Source organism: Phocoena sinus, chromosome 12 (genome assembly GCF_008692025.1).
Source record: "Phocoena sinus isolate mPhoSin1 chromosome 12, mPhoSin1.pri, whole genome shotgun sequence".
NCBI classification, from domain to species: domain Eukaryota; kingdom Metazoa; phylum Chordata; class Mammalia; order Artiodactyla; family Phocoenidae; genus Phocoena; species Phocoena sinus.
The window spans coordinates 7720775-7745059 of NC_045774.1; the positions used below are offsets into that span (position 1 = coordinate 7720775).

At 48.1% G+C, this 24285-nt stretch overlaps 1 protein-coding gene across 1 annotated transcript in view; it reads right to left on the reverse strand.

Annotated features, from left to right (window-relative positions):
* The window catches only part of IGF2R (insulin like growth factor 2 receptor), a 110519-nt gene that overhangs the window by 71576 nt on the left and 14658 nt on the right, over window positions 1-24285 (reverse strand). The window contains exons 2-5 of the mRNA XM_032651793.1: window positions 17397-17536; window positions 7823-7947; window positions 6141-6239; window positions 616-748 (exon numbers count right to left, since the gene is read on the reverse strand). Coding sequence (XP_032507684.1) covers window positions 616-748; window positions 6141-6239; window positions 7823-7947; window positions 17397-17536 — 497 coding nt within the window. The remainder of the gene's footprint in view (window positions 1-615; window positions 749-6140; window positions 6240-7822; window positions 7948-17396; window positions 17537-24285) is intronic.

The window sequence follows — 24285 nt, forward strand, 5'->3', positions numbered from 1 at the left end:
TACCACAATGACTACAGCTGTGTTTCTCTTCAGGCTGCATTACTTTTATCGTCACCTGCTGCCTTACACGTTACAGGAGGCTTGCTGTGCATCTTCCCCAAGAGTGCGGGAACCTCCATGTGCTCAGTGCTGCCGCTCAGCGCCTAAATTAGAGGCCACCACATAACAGGGGCCCTAAAATAGCTCTGCCATGGATGGGTAAGTATCACCCAGCCTGGGCTCTACCTAGTTCAAATCTTATAGCACTCATCGAGGGCAGGGTTTCCATGTCTCTCTTCTGCCCCGGCAGCTCTCAGCACCCCCAGTAGCCAAATCAGCCAATTCTCCCCTCATCGTGAGAAGGAAGGTTTACTTGAGAATCCTGAAACCCAAAGCATCTGGCAGACAGAACATGTTGGCATGGCCAATGGTCAGAATGGACTTCGCGATGGCATCAGAATTTCCTGGGGGCAAAGGGGAGGGGTTGTGCAGAGAGCATCTTTGGGGACAAGCTTTCTTAGAGGGCCCAATCAGCGACAGTGTTATCCACAAAGGAGTACGGTGCAAGGGCAAAGATACTGAAGCCTCCAGAGAAATCCTTCACCATCCCCACCCACAACGCCCCCGGACTCAGACCTATGTCTCTGCAAACGTTGATGAACAGAGAAGTGTCCGGGTCAGAGTCGTCCACCAAATAAGCACCGCTGATCTTGATCAGTGGGTTTAAATCATGCTTCTTGAGCTCTCTGTCAAACACGTAGCATGGCACCTAGGAGAGACAGGAGAGAACACGAGTCTTTGACACACACCTTCCTGGGGGCTGGGGGCTCAGCAAAGCCTATGCCCCACATCATGGGACACCAGTCTCCACGCCGTGAGGTCCCCCGATGACAGCAAAGCCAAGGCCGACAGGGCTCTGGCTGCTTCTGCCCACCTGTGCCCTCCCAGCCGCTCCATCCTCGTCCCCCCTTGGCGTGCTGTCCTGCTGCCGCCTCTCACGCACGTCATCCCCTGTCCCTACACCCCCGCGGCCACCACGCCGCAGCCCTGCAACCAGCGCAGACGTTCCCGCCTGCCCACCCTCACTGTCCTCTCTCCCTCTCCGTCACCCTCTGCTGGACGCAGCCACTACCCACTCTGGCCTCACTACCACTCTCGGCCTTCCCCCCGGCCTCACGCCAATGGCCTTCCCCTGCCCGAAACTCTTTCTTCACTTGGCTGCCTGGCCTCCAGGGGCTCCTGGGGTCCCTCTGCCCACAGCCTGCTTTCTCAGCCTGCTGGGAATGTGCCTCAACTTCCTTTGAACGGACCCTAAGTGCAAAGGTGTCCCACGGCTGACTTCTCGGCCGCTCATTCCCCTGGTGACCTCGTGCACGACGCCATTAGGTACCCGCCACTGGCTCCCAAGTGTATGTTTCTAGCCGTGACCTCTCCCCGCAAGCCCAGACCTCACAGCCAACGCCAGCACAAAAGATGTGTCCATGAGCAGACTCTGCAGACAGAACGCCTGGGTCCAAACTCCGGGGCTGACACTTAGTATGACCACGAGCCAATCGAGCCTCTGTGCCTCGGTTTCCCCATGTGTCAAGTGGAAATAATAACAGTAACTATCGATACTTCACAGGGTTGCTGCAAAGACTGAACGAGTGCAGGTCCTGGTGGGTCAATGTAAGTGTCACCTGCTGTTATTTACCGTTGTCACTTAGATACACAAAAGCATCTGAACTTTAACATATTTAAAATAGGCCTTTTTTCCCCTCAAAACCTGCGCTCATCCCAGCATTCCCCACCTCAGTAACGCACAATCGTTCAGCCCGTTGCTCAGGGCCAAACCATGAAGGCCACGTTCCACGTGCACGTTCCACATCCAAACCATCGGCAAGTCCTCTCAGCGCTTCAAACCCAACCCTGGATCGGGCTCCTCCGTTACCACCCGTGTCCAAGCTGCCATCACCTCTCGCCTGCAACAGTCTCTTTTAACGGGACCCCTGGTTCCACCTTCCATGTCCCCTTCCCCCAGCCAATGTCTCCACAAGCACCAGATCAATCCTTTTAAAATACCATTGGGTCACATCACTCCCTGCTCAAAATCCACCAGTGGCCTCCCATCACACTGAGGGCGAAATCTCAGCTCCTCTACGGTCTCCAGCCTTGGGGACCCTCCACGCAGCCACGCTGGCTTCTGGGTACAGATCAGCCCCGTGGAAGTGATGCTGCCTCTACCTGGAATGATTCCCTTATAGCCCCACGGCTCTCTCACTGCGTTCCGGCCTCAGGTGAAGGGTCACCTGCGTAGTGGGGGCCATTTCTGACATCGCCAGCTCTCTTCTTCAGAGCACTGGTGTCTATCACCAGGCACCTCCACCTGCTAACCTGAGAGTAAGCTCCCCGAGGACAGGGCCTTTGTCTGTAGCCCTAAGCAAGACTTAGGACAGTACCCAGAACCTAACAGGGGTCCGTTGAACACCTGCTCACTAACCTGAAGAGAAGTTCCTCCTCTGGGCCTCTAGCTGGATTCTAATTTATGAGCGCTCTCTCATCTCTATGAACGAATGGTCTTTTATTTTTTCTTAAGTCAAGGAGTATATCAAATCACGTTATCCACTTTAAGTGTATGAAGTTTTATTTGTCAATTACACCTCAGTAACGCGGGTGGGGAAAAAAGGGGTGTAGGAGGAGTGTCAAGGAACCCATTACAGGTGGCAAAGACCCTGTGCTTTCGAAGTTCCACCAAATTCGGAAGGCAAGGCATTCAAGCCCAGAGATGTGCCCCCGAGTAAAGGCCCAGGTCGCCCAGTCTTTATGTGAAACATCCCCATATCATTTTAATCGCCTCAGCCAAGGAATATTCTAAAAACTCAGGTTCGCTGCAATCATTTCAAAATAGTTTGTTTCATCACTTCCTATGGGTAATTTTCCTTAAATTGGCTTTTAGAAAACTGAAGCTATTCACAGGCAGGTCCGTTTACAAAAGTTAATGTTTAGCTTTTAAATGTTTCTCAGAAAGATGCTATCAAACCCGCAGGAATGCGCTGACCCACTAACACTCTTCCCCTGTCCTGTTTGCAGAGACTTTGCGGAGAGCAAACGGATGGGACCCAAGGACTTGCACCCCCTCGGAGCCTCAGGGGGGCACCTAAACCCACTTCAACCAAACCCTTAAAGCAAAGTCTCCCGTTGCCTACAACGCTGACCAGAGATGCTGATGCCAACCAAGGAGGGCGAACATGGGCACAGAGCAGGTGAGGTCAGGAGGCCAGAACCACGCCTGGCACTACGTCCTGCAGAAAGGCAACGGAAGTGCAAGAAAGGGAGGACTGCAGACCCGGAGGAGGCTCTGGTAAAAGTAACCCGCGTCCATAATCCTGCAAATCTAGAGCTTGTCAACTCCTAGCAGGATAACACAGAAACATGAACTCAACCCAACGGGGCAGCAATTCAAGAAAGGAGACAAAGAAGCAACTCTCCAGCTACAAAATAAAGGCGAGGGAGCGGGACGGCACACAGCAGGAGGGAAGATGGGGCCACACTCCTGAAACTAGCTCGATGTCACCGAAAGGCTTGAGGGCTTCCAGTGAGCCACGCCTGCTGCGGACACCCGGCTCAAGGCCGTGAGCAACTTCTGGCTGTCTCCCGACTCCAGGAGGCAACAGGAGACACGCCCAGTGCAGCGCCCCCCACAACTGGAGGGAGCGTCGGAAAAACAAGCAAGGCTCCTGGGGAAAGTCCTCCCACTTCCTGCTCCCCCGAGCAGAGCAATGGAGACATTCATCAGCGCAGGAATGCAGCAGCCGGGGAAGGAGGCTGGTGCCAGCTCCCCACACTGCACACTGAGTCACCCTTGTTAACGGTGTAGGGATGTACATTAACCGTATTTATGTAACTCCGGTAAGACCACTGGCTTGCCAATTCTGCATTCTCTGTGTGTCCCAAGAGTAGGATGGTAGGGGACGTATGTCCACGAGCTTTCACAGAAATTATGATCTAAAACGACCCCACCAAAATCCACTGAACGAGCACTACCCCGGTGGGTTCAACAGGCACTTTCTGGAACCACCGTGTTCTTTGCTCATCACACCATTCTAAATCTGACAAAGCCAAAGCAACAGAAGAAATGAGGAGCTGTCAATAAGGTGTAGAATCTAGGCTTTTCTTAAAGGAATGATGAGTGTTTCGACATTTCATATAATTTTTGAAGTTCTATCATAGCCTGTAAGGTTTAATCAAATCCTACTGAAGACAGTGAAAAGGGACTATGCTTCACAGTGATCTGCTGGCGGTGACAGCGTTGCTTTTGCAGCCATCACGCTCTCTGGTTCTTCCCGTCTAATCTAGCTACACCTAAGGCAGAGCGATGCCCTCCATACCTTCGGTCTATGAGCTCCATGAATGCGACAACCCTTTCAAAATGGAAGGAAATTCCTAATGCTTAGCCCACAACATGCCCTCGATAAATGAAAACTCCATGAATAAAGCCCAGCTGCCAACCAGGCCCAAAGAAATGATCACTGGGAACATACCAGGATTCCTCCTGCATCTTTGGATCAGCTTAGCTTCTAAGAGAAGTTAAACGTCACTTCTGAGAAAAACACAGACTGTATCTCCCCGTTCCCACCCCACAAAACGACTTAGAACAGGGGTCAGCACACTTGTTCTGTAAACATGTTAGGCTTTGTGAGTGACGTAGGTCTCTGCTGTGTATTCTTCTCTGCTTTTTTTTTACAATCCTATAAAAATGTAAAAACCATTCTTAGTTCTGAGGCTGTACAAACACAGGATGTAGTTTGTGACTTCTGACCTATAGCACAAAGAAAATCAAAAACAAGTCACTATTTCTTTGGGGAAGCAATTATTCCCTAGGTGGTGGGAAACAACTGTCAGTTCAGCAAAGCAAGGAAAAAGGACGCTCGGTTAAAACAGGAAAAATGGGTGTAATAACTGTCAGTTGGAGAACCAGGGCCCAAGAGAAGGAACCTCCATGGGGCCTGGAAGGCCTGGGGTCTCACAGGAGAGCAGAAGGTGTCTGGCACTGCGGTTCAGAGATGCTTTTCCTGCCGTTAACTGTACATTGGCAAACGGCTGAAGCTAAGTTTCAAAATGCAAAGTTTAAATATGACACCATCTCCTACTAAATATCGGTGTCATTTCATTAGGCCTTACTTCTTCCCACACTTTGAACTTTCTTCCCATTGAACATTCCTTACACCCATGGAGGCAGCATTCCGACTGCCTTTTCTTTTGTAGATTGCCACAGCTGAAGAGTCGGTGATAACTTACTATTCGTAACTAAATTTGTTTTTGTTTTTGTTTTTTAATCTCCTGCTCCCTCCCCCTCCCCCTGCGAATCCCTAAATTCGGTTTTATTTTTTAAGAACAAACATCTCTTTTTGCCCCTCTTAAATGACAACACATTAGGTCATCAGCAGAAATGACTGATAACTCTCATCTGTCAGTTCCTAGTTCCTGAGAGTCTTTGAACTCAACCCTTCAGAACAGAAAACTAACGGAGAAAAATGAGAAAACTCAACCCATGAAGACTGCTGTCTGGGTGAACACAGGAAGTCACCTTTAAGACCCGGGCTGGTGGAAGTAGGGAAGTGGCAGAGGAAACTGTCTTCTGCCCCCTCCAGCACCAGGGCAAGTCAGAGGCTCTAGGCTAGGGAAGAGGGTGCTTCACCAACCACCAGGAACACTTGACCAGATACCAGAGAAAGAAGGGAAGTAATGATGACAGTCGTCTAGTCTCTGAGGTGAGCTGGCAAAGAACTGAAGGGCCAGGCACACCTGACCTGGATCCACAAGGCGCCCAGAAGCCACCCCAAGGCTGAGGAAATGCCATCTGTAGGTGGCATGGTACCTAAACCCAAGCTCGACTTGGGACTCGGCTCTTGAGTTGCATGGCATCAGAAACCAAGAGCTAACCTGCTCTATGCAAGTGAGCCATTCCATTTCCAGTCCGTCCTGTGTATTTAAAATGCCCCGTCGTAGAAATAAGAACCACCCAGGACAACTTAACAATTAAATCACATGGTATCTCTGCTCAAATGGAGTTTGAAAACCACAATAAGATTTCTACCCCAAAAAGTTGGCGTCAGTACTTCAAATCCTAAAGGTCCCAGGATGTATTGCACAAGCATGTAACCTTGAAGGGCCCTTGTTACCTCTTTATTCGCTTTAAAAACGTCTTTCTTGCAGGCTGCAGTTGTCCTCCACTCGAAGTAATGCACACAGTCTGTTGCAGTTACAAATTCGGGAGTTCCCTTTTTTTTTAAAAAAAAAAAAAAAGGAAAAACAAGTTAGCATATTGTAAAGTGTTCTTTTTTTTTTTTTTTTAAGTCAGAAACAGTGAAGGCTAACGAAAAATCTTAAACTAGCAGCGGGAGGTGGGGAATGACACACAATTGTTTTAGTTAAACAAGGTCATCAAGAAGTTCCCAAACCCAAAACTTCTGAGACAAAAGCTTCATAAAATCATGTTGGAATTTGGCTATAAATGATCCAAAACTGTTCTACTGCCCCAACTATGCAAGTACAGTAAGCTCATGGGAAGTAATCTTCACTGACCTCCCACTCTCAAACTCCAAATGTTCTCTGAACCAAAAGCCAACAAAACCAAAGCCAGAAAATGTGACCTCATGCTTCCTGGAAGCCGCGGGAGGAGGCCCATCTGGACCTGACCGAGCTCGTACCCCAGCCTTGCTCAGACGCCCCTGCACTTGAGGGCGGCCCCTCCCAGCAGGACGGGGCCAGCGAGGACTCCGAACCGGTCGGCCACAGTGTGGCTGGTTGACGAGACGTGGCGGGGACTTACCTCTGGGCGCCCATGTGCAAATCTGAAGAGTTCTGTGAATTCTGGTTCTCACAGGGCGAACACAGAATTCTTGAAGACAATTTAGTTAAAATTCAAACAACAAGCTGGCTTATTCTGTAACTCAGACCTCCAGATTTCATACCACTGCAAACAGATTTTTTTCCCAAGGTTTCAACATGGGCAACAGTGCAACTGATAGGCTGGTCCAAAATTAACAACGTAAGTTCTGTTTTTAAAGTTCTCCAGACAAGACAGTGTGGCCCTGAAAATGCAACAGTCACAGCACCAAATTCTAAAAATGATACTTCAAAGCAATCTGGTAACCGCCTAAGTTTCACTCAACCTGATTTTTCTGAACACTTGGATTCTTACTCTGATTAGAGAACATTCACAGGGTTTGTACACAAATTGCTTTTGCTAAAAGCTAGCAGCCATTTGCTGAGAGCCCCTTTCTAAATACTAAAGATGAAAATCGAAAAATCACATACAATATGCAGACAGTGAGAACACCAGCATCACGCTTTCGACAATGAGGTCCCATTTCAACACTAGTGATACCCCAAAAGTTGGGAACCCCATTACCCACTGGCCAAGGCTTCTTCTAGACAGATGTTAATATGTTCCATTTAATGTAAATGAGGACAAATGTTTAAAACAATAAACACATTGCCTTGACAATTATCAAAATAAAATGCTGCGAGAAGTAGTTTCAGAAAGAAAAAAAAAAAAATTCATGCTGCAACATAAACATTCAACAGTGCTTTGAGTTTAAACACCCTAACCTTTACACTGGAGTTTTACACAGGATGTGGGTCGAGTTTCACTTAAACGTTGTAACTACAGGCTTCGGATTTGTTTACTTATTGGTTCTTAATGGTGACGGTAATTAGGCTGGGGTTCCTGTTCATCTGTTTGCTCGTGTTTTTATAATTTTGCTCCCTTGGTCGTCCTAGAATACCCGCTACAGCAAGAACGCCCCAAGGACAAACGTTTTTAAAAGAACGATGATAAAGTGCCTCTGTGTGGACTCACCAAGGTTTTCCCACATAAGAAGGTGATGCTGCTCTGCACTCTGTGATTTGCGCTCTGCTGCCCGCAGCTCACCGTGGTGTTGAATTCCAGGAGGGATCTGGTTGCGTTCTTCAAATGAGAGTCACCTATTCGGAAAGAAAAGGGTATGAACGAGCCATAAAACATGCATAACCACAGAGCTATTTCCAAGCATCAGCAAATTAAAAATGGCACTATAATTCACTTGAAAGCTTACAAACTTACAAACGGCCCCTTCCCCAGAATTCTCCGTCTCGGGAATGGCATCCCCACACAGCCCCAAACACACTGCACTCAGTCCTATCTTCCTCTCACCTGTCACATCAGAAAGTTGTATTGCTTCTACCTGCACCTCAAATGCGTCCACCTCTCTCCTTCTCTACAACTACTGAAACCACTGTCACCTCTCACCTGTATTCTGGCAACAGCCTCCTAATTGGGCCCCTTGCCTCCAACTCCTGTCTCGTCCCTCACCATCCTCCCTTCCCCATCCATCTTGCACCAAAAACATAAATCAGAATATATAGCTTGGCTGCTGAAATTCTTCAATAACTTCCCATCATACATGCTATAGAATCAAAATTCTTTAGAATGGTCCACAAGTACGGTGATCACTTCTCAGTCTGCCTGGGATATTATTGCAGTAAAAAGTCTCCATAATATCAATATGACGGTAGTTGGCACAGGAACAAATAAACTGACAAACAGACTGTAACAAAGATCAAGACACCAGAACAGAGAGCACACAGACATATCTATGAGTCAAACTTTGATACACAATAGAAGTAACGTATCAGGTCAGTGAGCAAAGAGACTGTTCAATAAATGAAACTGGAAACAAAATGGCAATCCATACAGGAAAAAGGACAAAAACTGAATCCCTACCTACCACTGTATACAATCAACTCTAAATGGATTAAAAGATGTAAACATCAGAAACCAAATTTTAACTCAGTAAAAGCTAGTTATCTTTTAGATCTTAACGTAGGGAAATACTGAAGACTCAAAAGCATTAACTACAAAAAAAAATAATAACTGTGGCTTATTAAAAAGTTTATATTCATGAAAAAGTAGCTTAAGGAAAACTATTTAAGCTATTTTTTAAAAATAGCTTTAAAAAGTTTAGAACAAGTTATAAACTAGGAGATACAAAGAGCTGGCAAAGAACTAGCATCAAGAAGATATATACTCACACACAAAAACAAAAGAAGTTTTTTTATAATTGTAGGAAATAAAATGAACGACGTATGACAGAGAGAACACGCTGAGAGGAGAGAGAAGGGAAAACCCACACCTAGTCACAGTATGGTGATTCTAATATCAAAGGCAAAGATAAAATTCTAAAGCTTCTAGAGGGAAAGAATTGATCACATGCAATAGATAACTCAATATAAAATGGACAAGACATGATCAGACAGGAGAAAAACACCCTCATAAATAGATGTTCAACATCACTGGTGATCAAGACCATGCGGCTTACCAATTCCAGCCATTCTATCAACAAAAATTAAACACCAAATGTGGGAGAAGAGACGATCCAGAGCTCTCCCGTGCTGCTGGTGGAAGTGTGAACTGGTACAACCACTACATAAGTGGGCATGGCATTGTGTCCTATCATTGAACATTCATGTACCCTACGGCCTAGCTATTCAACTCTTAGGTAAATACATAAGTGAAAGCCATAGACATATACATGACAAGAAACATGTGAAAGACCATCTCGTGTTCTTCACACTAGCAAAAACCTGGAAACAGGGACTCCCCTGGTGGTCCAGTGGTTAAGACCCTGCACTCCCAACACAGGAGGCCCAGGTCCTATCCCTGGTCAGGGAACTAGATCCCGCATGCCACGACTAAGATCCAGCGCAACCTAATTAATTAATTTCTTAAAAGCCTGGAAACAACTCAAATGCCCATCAGGAGAAGAGTGGACAAATTAACTTTGGTAGATCTACAATATTACGTAGGAATCAGAGGAATAAATCACAGTGGAAGATAATACAGTTGTTTTTCAACAATATAATATCGTTACCACTTAAGTCCCAAAAAATTACACACAGCGTGATACATACTTTCTATTAAGTTGAAAACACCACATACAGCCAGACATTTGAGAAAGAGAGAAAGACAGACAGACTCTGGGAAAGAGAGGAAAGAAGAAAGAAAATCATTCGCTCACAAATACAGGATGTGAGCGAATGATTACCTCCAGTGAAGAGAGACAGGAGGATGGAACACCACACAGACAGTGGTTATAGTCAAGGTCCTGGATTTTGTTAGAGAAGGGGTTCGTTGCATTATCCAAAACAACTAATTAAAAAACAGAAAGAGGTGACCTCACAGATTGATGATGAGTGCGTGTCATGACCTCAGGATTACAACTGGTCCAATTTGATAAATACACCAGAGATCTTTAAAAGAGAGAGACAGAGAGTAGAAAGGGTAAAAATTAAGACGCCAATGGAGAGCGGATAATGGCTTTCAGACCCACAGCACCATACCAACAACAGTACAACGGTTCTTTCTCCTGCCTGCCTACGTGATTCGGCCTGCCAGAACCGTCCTTCTCTGCCAGAAACTCCAGGGTTCTGTTTGAAAATCTTTTTTCGACTGCATAGGCGCAAAAGCCCTGAGGCGGCTGCGGGACCGAGGACAGCGCCCGTAGCCCCGCCCACAGTGGGAGTGCCTGGGACCGGGAGAGAGGGTGGGGCTTCGACGCGCCCTGCAGCGCTGAGCTCCGGGAGACACGGAGGGCGGGCTAGGCCGATGGGAAGCGGCGCGCGCAGCGGCCAGGAGGGGGCGCTCCCAGGCTGCGGGTCCCCCACCTTAAAGACCCTCCCCCCACGCCTCCTGTCCCCCCACACGGCGGCCCCATCCGGCCCTGTGCCCAGAGCTCCTGGGGGCTCCTCATAACTGCTGGGTTCGCCCTGAAAAGAAAACGAGGAGGGCTCTGGCCTCAGGCCGGGAGGGATCCGGCCGACCTCTGCCACCGCGGCGCGGGGCACCGGCATCCCTCAGCGTCAGGCCCCATCGGCATCGCGCCCGCCTGTCCACCTTGCCTTCTTCCTCTGCCCGCTCCACCTGGCGGCCAGGACCGACTGCCGACCCCGGCACTCGGAGAGAGGCCGCAGTGCACCGCGGCAGTGAACCGCGGCAGACAACCGCGGCAACCGGCCAGCCTGGCCGTCCTCCCCGGACGAGGGCCGGGCGAGGACTGCGGGGCGGCGGCCAGCACGCCAGGCCCACGGCCAGCTCCCGAGGACGGCGCCAAATGGGCTGGGCCGCGCTCGCCGGGCCCGCCAGACCGCGCCGGGTCCTCCAGACCGCGCGCCGGGCCCGCCAGACCACGCTCTCCAGGCCGGGTCCGCCAGACCAGACCGCACTGGCGGGGCCCCACCAGACCAGACCGCGCCGGGTCCTCCAGGCCGCGCTCTCCAGGCCGGGTCCTCCAGACCAGGCTGCGCGCCCCAGGCCCGTCAGACCGCGGTCTCCAGGCCGGGCCCGCCAGACCAGGCCGCGCTCGCCCAGGCCCGCCAGGCCGCGCCGGGTCCTCCAGACCGCGCTCTCCAGGCCGGGTCCGCCAGACCGCGCTGGGTCCTCCAGACCGCGCGCTGGGCCCGCCAGACCGCGCGCTGGGTCCTCCAGACCGCGCGCTGGGCCCTCCGGACCGCGCCAGGCCCACCAGACCGCGCGCGCCAGGTCCTCCAGACCACGCTCTCCAGGCCGGGTCCGCCAGACCAGGCCGCGCTCGCTGGGCCCGCCAGACCAGCCCGAGCTCGCCGGGCCCGCCAGATCGCGCCGGGTCCTCCGGACCGCGCCAGGCCGTGCGCGCCAGGTCCTCCAGACCACGGTCTCCAGGCCGGGTCCTCCAAACCAGGCCACGCGCGCCGGGCCCACCAGACGGCGCTCTCCAGGCCGGGTCCGCCAGACCAGGCCGAGCTCTCCAGGCCAGGCCGCGCCGGGTCCTTCAGACCCTGCGCCCCGGGCCCGCCAGGCCGCGCTCACCAGGGCCCGCCAGGCCGCGCCGGGTCATCCAGACCGCGCTCTCCAGGCCGGGTCCGCCAGACCAGGCCGAGCTCGCCCGGGCCCACCAGACCAGACCGCACTGGCGAGGCCCCACCAGACTAGACCGCGCCGGGTCCTCCAGGCCGCGCTCTCCAGGCCGGGTCCTCCAGACCAGGCCACGCACCCCGGGCCCGCCAGACCCGCCCGACCGCGGCCTCCAGGCCGGGCCCCCCAGACCGGGCCGCGCTCACCTGCGCCCGCCAGACCAAACCGCACTTGCCGAGCCCGCCAGGCCGTGGCGGGTCCGCCCGACCGCGGTCTCCAGGCCGGGGCCACCAGACCGCGCCGGGTCCGCCAGACCACGCGCTGGGCCCTCCAGACAGCGCTCTCCAGGCCGGGCCCTCCAGGCCGCGCTCGCCCGGGCCCGCCAGACCAGGCCGCGCTCACCCGGACCCGCCAGACCCGGCCACGCGCTACCGGCCAGGCCCCGGGAGGTCCTCCCGACCCTGCGCGCCAGGGCGCCCGCCAGGCCACGCTCGCCCGCACCCGCCAGACCCGGCCACGCTCCGCAGCCCAGGCCGCGCCGGGTCCTCCCGACCCTGCGCGCCAGGCCCGCCCGGCCGCGCTCGCCCGCGCCCGCCAGCCCCGGCCACGCGCTGCCAGCCAGGCCGCGCCGGGTCCTGCAGACCCTGCGCGCCAGGCCGCGCTCACCAGAGCCCGCCCGACCAGGCCGCGCTCCGGGCCTGCCAGGCCTCGCCTGCCACCCTCGCCGTCCGCGGCCGAGCCCAGCCGAGCTCGCAACCCGGCCTCGCTGAGGCTGCCGGGCCTGGCAATCGCGCCTCCACCTGCTGCCTCGGGGCCCAGCTCGCGGCCGCCGGGCCTCCTCAGCACCTCGCTCAGAGCCTGCCAGCCAGGCCGCCAGCCCTCTCCGTGCTAGTCTACGATGTGCTCCAGCAAGGAAGGCTTCCCTCGCTGTCCACTCTCCCTTCTCTATTGTACCGTGTCTTTCGACGTGTGCTGTTCACGTGTTAGTTCACCAAATTAAGAGTCCCCTCTGTCCAACTTTCCCCTACAGCTACTGCCTCACTTTTCCGCTCCTCTTTATATGAACACTCTGAGATTTCTACTCTCGCTTCTACCAGACACTCCCCTCCCCTTGTCCCCTGCACTGGCTGTTCCCCCAGAGCCACGTGACCCACGGCTTTTCGGCTTCAAGTCTTTGCTCAAATGTCACTTTCTCAGCGACACTTACCCCACTGAATATTCCTGAACACACACTCCTGAGACCCCCAGCACTCCTGACACCCCTTCCTTTTCTTTTTTACAGCATTCATCACAGTCTGATATACCACTGAGCCATTGTTTGTTCTTGTCTGTCTCCCACTCCACTAGAATGTAAGCTCCATGAGAAAAGGGATTTTTGTCTGTTTTGGTGACTGATTCAAATATTTGTTACAAATAAATAAATGAATATTAAGTGTTGGCTGTTTTAAAAATATTTATATATACATATATCTGTCATGGTGTGATTTAACCAAGTAAATCAATAAAATACACTAAAATTTATTGAACTATCCCCATAGTTAGGCTGTTTCAGCATATTTGCCACCATTACCAATGCTCCAAGTAATTTTTTTGTACAAAAATCTATGTACAGTATTAATTCCTCCATTGTTGGTAAGATTACAAAAGTACATTACAGGAATCTAAGTTTTTAAATTTGATGGACAATGCCAGACAACCAGGAGAGACTATAAATGAGATGAAAACATGAGTTATACCTAAAAATCAACCAGATATCATCTTAAATATCCAATAGAATTATATAATTTTAGAAAATTAAAGATACAAGAGGAAAAGGTACTTTCACATGTTAATAGAGATACAAAATTGAATCTAGCGATCAACCTGGATAGCTGTTGTAGATTTCTGTGAGTGCACACAAGAATCAGACAGTAAGTATCACCTGAAGTCAAGGGTCAGGCTCCTTAAGAGTAAATGAAGTCACATGACCAGCAACTACAACTGAATTCACTCTACCCTACACCCAGGTCACCTATAAAAAAGCCAGGCAGCATCCCAGGCTTCGGTGGTGAGTAACCTCACGTAACATCCTTCCTTAGTGGGTCTGCTACCTCGGTTGAATGGGCTGGTAACAGCCTTCATGAAGTGGACACCTAGTTTTTAACCCCCAGAAAGATTAATTAAATGAAAACCATGGTATTAATATTTAGGATTTTAGGAGGAATGTGAATATATTCAGTATTTTTACATACTTGCAATGTCTAATTTTATAACTAATTCAAAGGTTATAACTAAGCAATTGATTTAGAATTGTGACAGTATTTGAACAACTAAGAGAACTTCAGGTTTATCATATTTTTACATTTAAACTATTAAATTTTTAAGAATTATTATTAGTCCTTAAGTTTTTACTGTCAGATCAGACACCTGAGGTACTTTAAAGAGAAATCAAATATATAAAATGTATAAATCACTTTAAAATGTGAAGATGATTCAACTCGGTTGTAAATGGAACCAAATGGTTGTTCACAGACCCCATATAAATGACTGCTAAACTCTTGTTAGATTTATACATGTAACAATATAATATCCTTGGCCTAAGGAAGAACTAACACAGGATTTTTTATCAAAAATAATGTAATATTATTTAAACCAAAGTTGAGGTCTTAATATTTGTTTCTAAGTACAAAAACTGCCCTTGTGGGCACTATAAAACTCACATCAACAACGATCTTCCCAGAAGGGTTACAGACAACCATCTTCCTATAGCAATGTATGAATGTGCCCACTTCTAGGCTCCTTGCCAGTAGTCCACGATTCAACCATTTAAACTTCTGCCAATGTGACTGAAGGAAAACTAGATTTCATTATTGCTTTGATTTGCATTTACGCCTGGCTTACTAATGAAGCTGAATTGACCATCTGGATTTCTTCTTTTGTGAATTGCCTGTTCTTAGACTTTGCCATTTTTCTACTGGGTTGTTTTTCTTACCATTTATTAAGAGAAATTCCTACCTCCTCCAGATTAAGTTTCTATGTTACTAAGTTTTTCCCAATGTTCTACTGTCTTTTTACGTTTAATTTTAACTAATCCATAATTTCTGTTACACAACATGAAGGAGAGGTCTAACGTTGTTTCCTAACAGATAAACAGCTTAATTACATACAAATTTTAGGTTATACGTTAAGTTCTCGTATGTATTTGGATCTACTGTTAAACTAACTCTTCTGTTCCTCTGATCTGCTCCAGTTTTTGTGGCTATTTTCAAAATTCACATTTTTTTTCCTTTCTAGGAAGTTCATGTTAGTTTCCAGCTGTCCTCTAAGAGCCAGGAGTTCAGGTTACCCACCGTAGTTCCCATATTAGCTCTACAACTGTCTGATGTGACCCTGTGACTAGCAGAACAAGAACCCTGAATAAATCGACAGGCTCTGCAGCTGGCCTGCCAGCACTCAAATCCATAACCATGCAACCTCTGGCAAGCTGCTTATCCATTTAGCGCTTCAGTTTCTTCATTTATAAAATGAGGGAAATGAGATCATCTACTGCAAAAGTTGCTGAATGAATTAAATGAGATAGTCTACTTAAAAACGTAACACCTGGCATGTAAGCGCACACCAAATTTCATTATTATTTAGTTATAAAACTAAATTTACAATAACAAATGTAGTTATTTCTACCGTACAACACCAATTAGCGAAATTAGATCAGATTCAAGATTATCTGTGATAATGTTAATGTCACTCTCATCCGTTCATAGTAATGTACTCTCCTGAGTTGGAGGACAGGGTAATAAGCACTACTGCTGAAAGTACACATCATCTAGCATACCATTCTCTCCCTCGGGGAGTTTGAGGCCCTAGGAAAAGTATGTCATGTGTGTCTGGGGGTAAAATGAGATTAGAAACAGCTGGTTTATATCATCATCAACTAGTAACAATTCATCTTTTTAACTCTCCCTTTTAACCAACCTTTCCTAGTCCATCAGGCCCAGCCTTCTAAAAACACAATCTATCAGATTACCTCCCCCATTATCATCACAAAGAACCTATAACAGATCCACTACCTACCCCAGAAAACATCAACTCTCCTGCCTGGCCTTCAAAGCTGACCTGACTTGGTCATTCTCAAATTTTGCGCCAACCTCACAAATCACCCTCCTAGTGACTTGTGTGCATCTATGTTACATTACACTATACTGCACTACCACAAACTAGAAGACACACTTTCATTAGCCAAAAATGCTATAGCCAAGTATTATAATAAAGTCAAGAGGAAAACTACTTTTCCTCTTTCTGAAAACCTAAGTAACACTGGCCAACAGGCCCACTTGTGGCCTCTCTCTCTGAATGGTCAAAAGATCCCAACCAGGAAACTGGTGATCTCATTTCCAAGTTTTTTAAGTATATCACAAAGTAATAAAATTTGGTCCAAGAATTCAGAACAACCTGGTGCTTTCTCAGACCTCTACCCAGGGCCTCAAATCCCTCTTACCAGTGTTTTCAATCTAAACCGTCTCCGTGCTGGAAGAGAGGGAAATCAAAACACACGCTGGACCTGACCAGGAGACCTCCCAGACCTCGCTCTTCTTACTCTAAACCATTACTTTCTAAAAAGCCCTTTTTAACTGTGCTTAGGAATTTCCATTCAAGATGAGAGATGGAGCTACCAAAGTAAGCTGCCCCTCCCAACTCCAAAAACCTACTGAGTTCCCTCTTCTCCCTGCTACGCTGTCCCCGGTCACACGCTGTCTCAACTTCATGACTGACCCTCACCATCAGACCTCACCATTGAAACGCCTTGGTCAAAAGGCCACCACCCACCGACATCCATGACATCACATCCAAGGATGGCACTGGCTGCTTTTATGTCTGCCCTACGTCTCTTTAGGCATCTGCCCCTTTCCCACTCCATGTAACTTGGTAGGGCTGTCAACCACTTGGATTACCCTGCCAAAGGAAAGGGATACTGACCAAAAAAAGAGGGCTTTGGGGGAAATGATATGAGCCCTACCTAGGAAAGAAAGGTTTGTGCTTTTTCCTCTGGGATGGGCGGTCCTTAGGACTATTTAATTTTTAGTGTAAGCCCAAAACCAGTGACCGTCTTTGACCCCATGTGAATACAGACTGCCTGAGACTCAAACCACCACAGAAGAAGGCAGAAAGATATAAGGGGGAAGGGATCTAGGTACTAGAGGAAATGAGGTGAAACAGGGAGAAAAGTAAGGACAGGGTTTAAGAAAAGCATGAGGAGGCAGATCCATGGAGAAAACATCCTTCTAGATCAATAAACACAAACATGCGTAATTCTTCACAATGATTGCATAGTATCCGCTAGATGGGAGTAACCTAATCTGGTCTCAAATTGGACGTTTAAATTGTTACCACTTTTAACTCCTATAAAGCATAAAATGTATATTATGTATCATAAGCATATATAATTGTATAGACAGCTGTATATACATAGAGTCATTTTTGCAAAATTGGGATCCTGAACATCCAGTAATTTAAGGGTAGTTTTACTTACCCACGGAATGAAACCTGTTTGTCTTCAAGTCGTGCATACAAACAGCACTTGATGTTCCACACTGGGCGATATTCACGTTTCCACAGATGTTGATTTTATAAAGCATGTTATTTCTGGTATCAACAGCTTCCCATGTATAACTAGAAAGGAAGAAAAGCAATTTGTCACTGTTACTGATCTGCCAATAATTAAACTTCTCTCTAGTTTCATATTCAAGCCACAGTTGCTTAAGATTACCATAACCCAGAAGACACACTTTCATTAGCCAAAAATACTAAAGTCAAACTATGTTAAGTTAAATAGAAGCCAGGGCAGAAACCACTAAATACCACCTCACTCTGGTTCAATCCACCCTGAAGCAGCCTCAAGACTCCATGAACATTGAAATACTTAAAATTCTACCATTAATTTAAGAATAGCAGCTCAGATGTGTAAGTCACTGCTCAAGAATCATGATGAATTTTAAGAGTGACCTTTCCGATCACACTGGAATGCTGAAAAGCCAGATGATTGTTTTTAACTTCATCTTAGTTAAAAACTAGTTATGGCATGAAAGACAGTTCTAGTTCTGGTTTTACTTTTTACAGCTACAGTTCAGATCTGAACTGACAAGGTGAAGCTGTGCCATGAGGCAACTGATCCAAAATCAAACAAAATTTACTTTAGGTTGATTCAATGTTATCAAGCATTTTACATGCATTAAAACTTGCCGTCTGGGGCTTCCCTGGTGGCGCAGTGGTTGAGCGTCCGCCTGCCGATGCTACGGGACACGGGTTCGTGCCCCGGTCTGGGAGGATCCCACATGCCGTGGAGCGGCTGGGCCCGTGAGCCATGGCCGCTGAGCCTGCGCGTCTGGAGCCTGTGCTCCGCAACGGGAGAGGCCACAACAGTGAGAGGCCCGCGTACCGCAAAAAAAAAAACAAAAAAAAACAAAAAAAAAAACTTGCTGTCTGTTCAAACCTCTGGCAAAGTAGATACTGAGCAAACTGCCCATGAACCAAAATGCACACTTGGGACAGAACACAGTTGACCCTTGAACAACATGGGTTTGAACTGCATGGGTCCACTTAATATGTGCATTTTTTCCCCTAAGTACTGTACTGCCATATACCGAACTACATGACCCACGGTTGGCTGAATCCACAGAAGCCAACTGCGGATACAGAGGGCGAACGGTAAAGTTATATGCGAATTTTCGACGGGGGTGGGCAGGGTGGGGGGTGGCACTCCTAACACCCACACTGTCCAAGGGTCAACGATCATGCTGTCAGTCCTGCCATGAAAATTATTCTCAATTCTCCACTCTCCCCAGGGAAAATGCTGTGTCCATTTTGTAAAACTTCCTCAGCAAGGGTAGACAGGAAATGAGGAAAGAAAATAAAAAGTTCCCCGCAAAACGCAAGGATACATTCATGCAACAGTATTGTTGAAAGGAAGATAAAGCAAATCAGACTTGCTTAGGCTAGGCCTATCCTGGAATTGTGGAGGGCCTGGGTGTGAGACCCTGAGGTTGCTAAACCCTAAGGGCCTGTGTGTGTGTCAGGAGTACCCACAGCAGTACCAGCTGGATGAGAGAATGCACTCCCCAGGAGTCCACTTACCCCAGCGGAGACAAAACACCAGGCAACACACCCCTCCCTGACCAGAGCCCGCCTCCCCAGAGCCCCGCCCAGCAATGGAGGAGCCCTAACCCAGGGTTACTGGCAGGCAAGGAGCCAAGCATTCTCCTGAACCCAGGTCTGGGGACCCATCAATTCCACCTGCTAGGAAGCCAAGGACCTGGGCACAGTCAGCACGCAGGCAGGGCTGCAGAATGCTCCCCTGGGAGTTCTGACAGCCTCTGAAGTGCAAGAAACCTGAAAAACAGGCTGGGCTGCTTTGGTGAGGGCCCAGCTGGGCTCAAAAGCAGTTACCCCTGAACGCAGCTTCTTCATCGGTAACACCTTAGAGATACCTCCCAGAGTCAGGAGAGTTACATGGCCCGAGAAAATGACCCAAATAATACCAGGCACGAGAAAATCAGCCATCAAGGCCTGTTTCTTTTGACCTTCACGAACCTTCATTCATTTCCCTTCACAAGATATTTTCTGAAGTACTTAGTGAGGAGTACAGCGACAATCAAACAACAATCAGACCAAAAAACCCCTGCCCTCCTGGAGTGTATATTCCAGGGGAGGACAGAAAATGAACAGGTAAAGAAATACACAGGAAAATTCCATCTCCTAACACCAGCATGCTTTTACGAAAACAAAATAGCAGAATGTGATAGGAAATGACCGAGTAGTTGCTTAATGTCGTTGGGGAAGTCTTTTGAGATCATACTCACCCTGGGGCTTGAATGACAAAGAGCAACCCAGGGGGAGATGTGGTGGGCAGAATATCCAGCAGACTTACTAGCCGTTTTGAGGTCCTGAGGCAGGAATAAACTTAGCATGTGGATGGAAAAGAAAGGAAGGCCCTGTGGCTGGAGCAAGGTGGATACAGAGACCAGGAGAAGATGACGTCCAGGAGATGGGGACACCTGGTCACACAGATTAAAGGAAGCAGTTTTGATTTTGTACTTGAAGCAAAGAAAGGCCACTCAAAGACCCACTCTGTGGATCGTTCCTTAAAAATTTAAGCTAGGGTTTTCATGTGCAGAGTATTAGTAACTTTTCTATTAATTACAGTTAATTAAGGAAAATCGTGAATCTCTTACTCAGGACCCCTAAGTTTTTCCAGGATAGCAGACATCAGATTTAAAGCCAAATTGAAAGCAATGGCATCATTAAAGTGTTCCAGAATCCTAAGAACATGAGAGGTGTGTGAAGGTATTTGAGAATGAGTGAATGAGTAGGAATCAACTCCAAAGACATCCATGTGGTTACTGAAAATGCTACGCTTTTCCTAAAACAGAAACCCACTGCTGTTTTTGCAGAGGTGATAGTTAAATAAGCTAGATGGAAAATGCCTGTGTTTGTGGAGCAGAAAAGAGATGGAAAAGAGTAAAATGCGGGATGTTGTCCTGATTATCTGGAAAGCAGCGTTCCTAGAAAGAAATACGTTGCTCTAGTCAACTATATTTCTTTTCTCTATTTGTATCTCATCATATTTGCTTTCTGTCAAGATTTATCAAAATGATAAGCGGTGGGCCTCCCTGGTGGTGCAGTGATTGAGAGTCCGCCTGCCGATGCAGGGGACACGGGTTCGTGCCCTGGTCTGGGAAGATCCCACAGGCCGCAGAGCGGCTGGGCCCGTGAGCCATGGCCGCTGAGCCTGCGTGTCCAGAGCCTGTGCTCCGCAACGGGAGAGGCCGCAAGAGTGAGAGGCCCGTGTACCGCAAAAAAAAAAAAAAAAATGCTAAGCGGTTATCAGATTAAGGGGTGAGGACCCTGCGAAAGTACGTGAGTGCTGGGTTTCTTCAGGACTTTCATTTAACCACGCACCACAGGGCAGCAACTCACAAATCCAAACTGCAGCACCTGGGCAAAGAGTCCTTCGTCATCTCCCTTAAACCTGGAGAAAGGGCATCTGCAGGCTGTCAGGGCTTGAAACGCTTGGATTCCAGTGGACGCGTTTTGCTTTAAAACAGATACACGTGCCCAGTGCCTTGTAGCAACAGGAGCTCAGGGATAATCATTCCGTTGCAATCATCGAGCTGAAAACTCACGGAGCAGACTCCCAAAACTACAGTGCATCCTGTGCCCCCAGTCAGATTCAAGTTATCATCTAGATAAGCTTTCACCAGTAGGAAATATGTTTTAAAGATGACTTCATTAAACTTGAAAATCACAGAAATATCTGATAGCACTTTTTAAGAAAATTACATGTTTGGAACTAGATGATCCTACACTCCTTGCCAGATTGAAGGCCACATTACCAGAATGGCCTAGGCTGAAACCATTCTTTAAATTTATGCTAAAGTTTTAAAGCACCATGATCATATTCTAGAACCAGAGAATGGCTTCAGAAATAAAAGTTCATAGACTAAATAACATTTAATGATACATTTAATGAATAATAATCTTTTGTCCAAAGTTTTCCACTAGAAAATTCTCTGCGATAAAGTGAAAACGTGCAGCCAAAATGAGGAAACCCAACAGTATGATTTATTTAAGAGCCAAGCGGCTGAGACTGTTCAGCTGAGATTCCCAGGGAAGTCTATATTCTAAACTAAGCTATTTGGACTTACACAAATAAAGAGGAAAAGAAAACTAACAGGAAAAAATGAGACCAACATATTAGACCAAAGAGAAAACTAAGCTGTAATATTAAAATTTTAAACTTTTAGCAGGAAACAAACGGTAGAATAAAATACCTGCAAGTTGTGTGGAAATGTAGTCTTCGTTCAGAGATACACACACACACACACACACACACACACGAATGTTTTAAATACATCTGTGCTACAAGCATCTCCTGCAGCAGGACAGGTATGAAAGCCCAGTGGGCATTTTCATGAACTCTGACACTCATATCAGGTCAAGTCTTCTTCTAAAAGACACCGTGGTTCTATGCCGTCCTCCATCTCACCTGTGAGAAACAGGATGCAAAGAGGTGGCGCAGAAGAACCACGAAGGCCCGAGGAAGCGGGTGGTCCCCGGGGAGCATCACCCAGAAGCCCCGCCCACTTCCAAGTCTTGCAAAATTCAGTTCATACCCTCTGAGGAGGCAGCCTAATCCCGGTTAGAAATGTTCCTCCAGACACAAAACCACCTGTGTTAGAACCCTGGCTTCGAAAATCAGCAAAAGCAAGCAAAATCCTTGCCATTCTTACCTCATTTTCCAGAGTATAACATGCTGCTAGCCAATGTCCCCCTCGCCCTCTTAAAAACTCCAAATTCATTTCAAAGCAAACCTGACGATTAGACACACGGGTGCGCATGCAATGCCCCCCGGACCACGTGGGCTAGTCCCTGCTGCATCCTTAGCTCTGATGCCAGCCCTCCTGGCATTTCCCACCACCCATCACTAGATCTTCTTAGGTGTCTGGCATCCCCAACTGCCCCGTGGCTCTGGACAGGAGTGTCCTCTGCCCCAGAATGACATATGGACATATATATGGACAGAATCAATATATGCTGGCAGGTTGGGAAGGAAGCCGGTCAGTGAACTAAGAACGCGTCACAGCAAACTCTCAACCACAGGCGCTGACGGCCACTCAGCAAGCCACCCAAGCACCTCACGCCATTAATCAACTCTCCCGAATTCCTCTGCTTCAGAGCCAGAGACTCCAAGGCTCAGAGACTTGAAGCTCCTTGCCCAACATCACCCAAGTATGAAATGACAAGGCCAGGCTTATGCCAGGCCTGTCTCACCCCCACGGGCCAGCACTTACACTAAGGTAAACTGCCTCATTTACTTTCTATTTTTTTACTTTTTTTTTTTTTAACTTTTCAGAAAATATTTACTTTCAATTATAACACTGAAGCTGGCAAACCATTCCAGGAAACTTCACAATTTAAATCTTGTCACAATAGATGCCCCTAAAATGGCAGATCCAGGGGCTTCTCTGGTGGCACAGTGGTTAAGAATCCACCTGTCAATGCAGGGGACACGGGTTCGAGCCCTGATCCAGGAAGATCCCACATGATGTGGAGCAACTAAGCCCGTGCACCACAACTACTGAGCCTGCGCTCTAGAGCCCGTGAGCCACAACTACTGAGCCTATGCTCTAGAGCCTGTGAGCCGCAACTACTGAGCCCACGTGCTGCAACTACTGACGCCTGCGTGTCTACAGCCCGTGCGAGAGGCTGTGACCTTTGTGAAGATCCAGGCTACCCTATGTGAAACTGATCAACAGATGAGACACTTTTCTGAGCTCAAGTTCTTGCCTAAGTTTTCAACTTCTGCTACTATTTCCCCCCCATCCCGTCCAGTTCTGCTTCCTCTTTTGCACAGTCTGAATTGCCACACACCAGAGGCACTGCCTTCAGCAACCTATTTCCCTCACCCAACTGGTTTCCATGGAAAGAATATCAATTCCCTCAGCCCCCTTCTCCCCATGGGCTGCCCTCACCTCACTTTTGTATCCAGGCCAGTTGAGGATTCCACTAAGAAGGAACACATCTGTACTGTTTTCCCCGCCTCAGATTCACACCCTCCTTTAAAATGACTCCTTAGCTCAGCAGAAAGCTGCCCTCCGAAAACCTCAGCCGAGAGTCCAACAGCGTCATCAGTACCTGGGAAACATTCTGCAGTCGAACCATCGAGCCAGCAGGGAACAGCGGAGAGGACAGAAGTCGCACACAAGGCAAATGACTTTAAGACATAATTCTAAAGTGAATTCTGGAGACTTCCCTGGTGGTCCACGCTCCCAATGCAGGGGGCCCAGGTTCGATCCCTGGTCGGGGAACTAGATCCCACATGCACGTCACAACTAAGAAGCCCACATCCCCCAACTAAAGACCCAGCTCAGCCAAAATTCATTAATTATATTAAAAAATACAAAAATAAAATGAATTCTGTGGCTGAGATATGCCCTGGAGGTGGACAATTCACCTCATTGTATAAGGTGAGCACACAGGCTGTCGTTCCCTTGGTTAAAGAAAACTTGAGACCATCTGCCCCTGACTGTAATCCCACCGCTTCTGCCGAAACTACCCTGGACGATGGCAGTCAGTCTGCGTCTATTCGGTGGCACAGAGGTTCCATTTTAACCTCATTTGGTTTACATTTCATAATATCCTGAAAGGTGTTGGCAGATCACCAATTAGAAGGAAGTACACAAGTAGCATACTTGTGTCAACCAACCCAGAGACAGGAAGGCATTTCTACTTTCCCAGTCCTGTTCGGCAAATGCCACATTGAGAACGCAACCTGGTCAAAACGGGACCAAGCTAGAGGCAGCAAGGAAGAAGCAAATCTAACTGGCTATCGCAAGTGCCTAGAGATCAGAAAGCGTCATGAA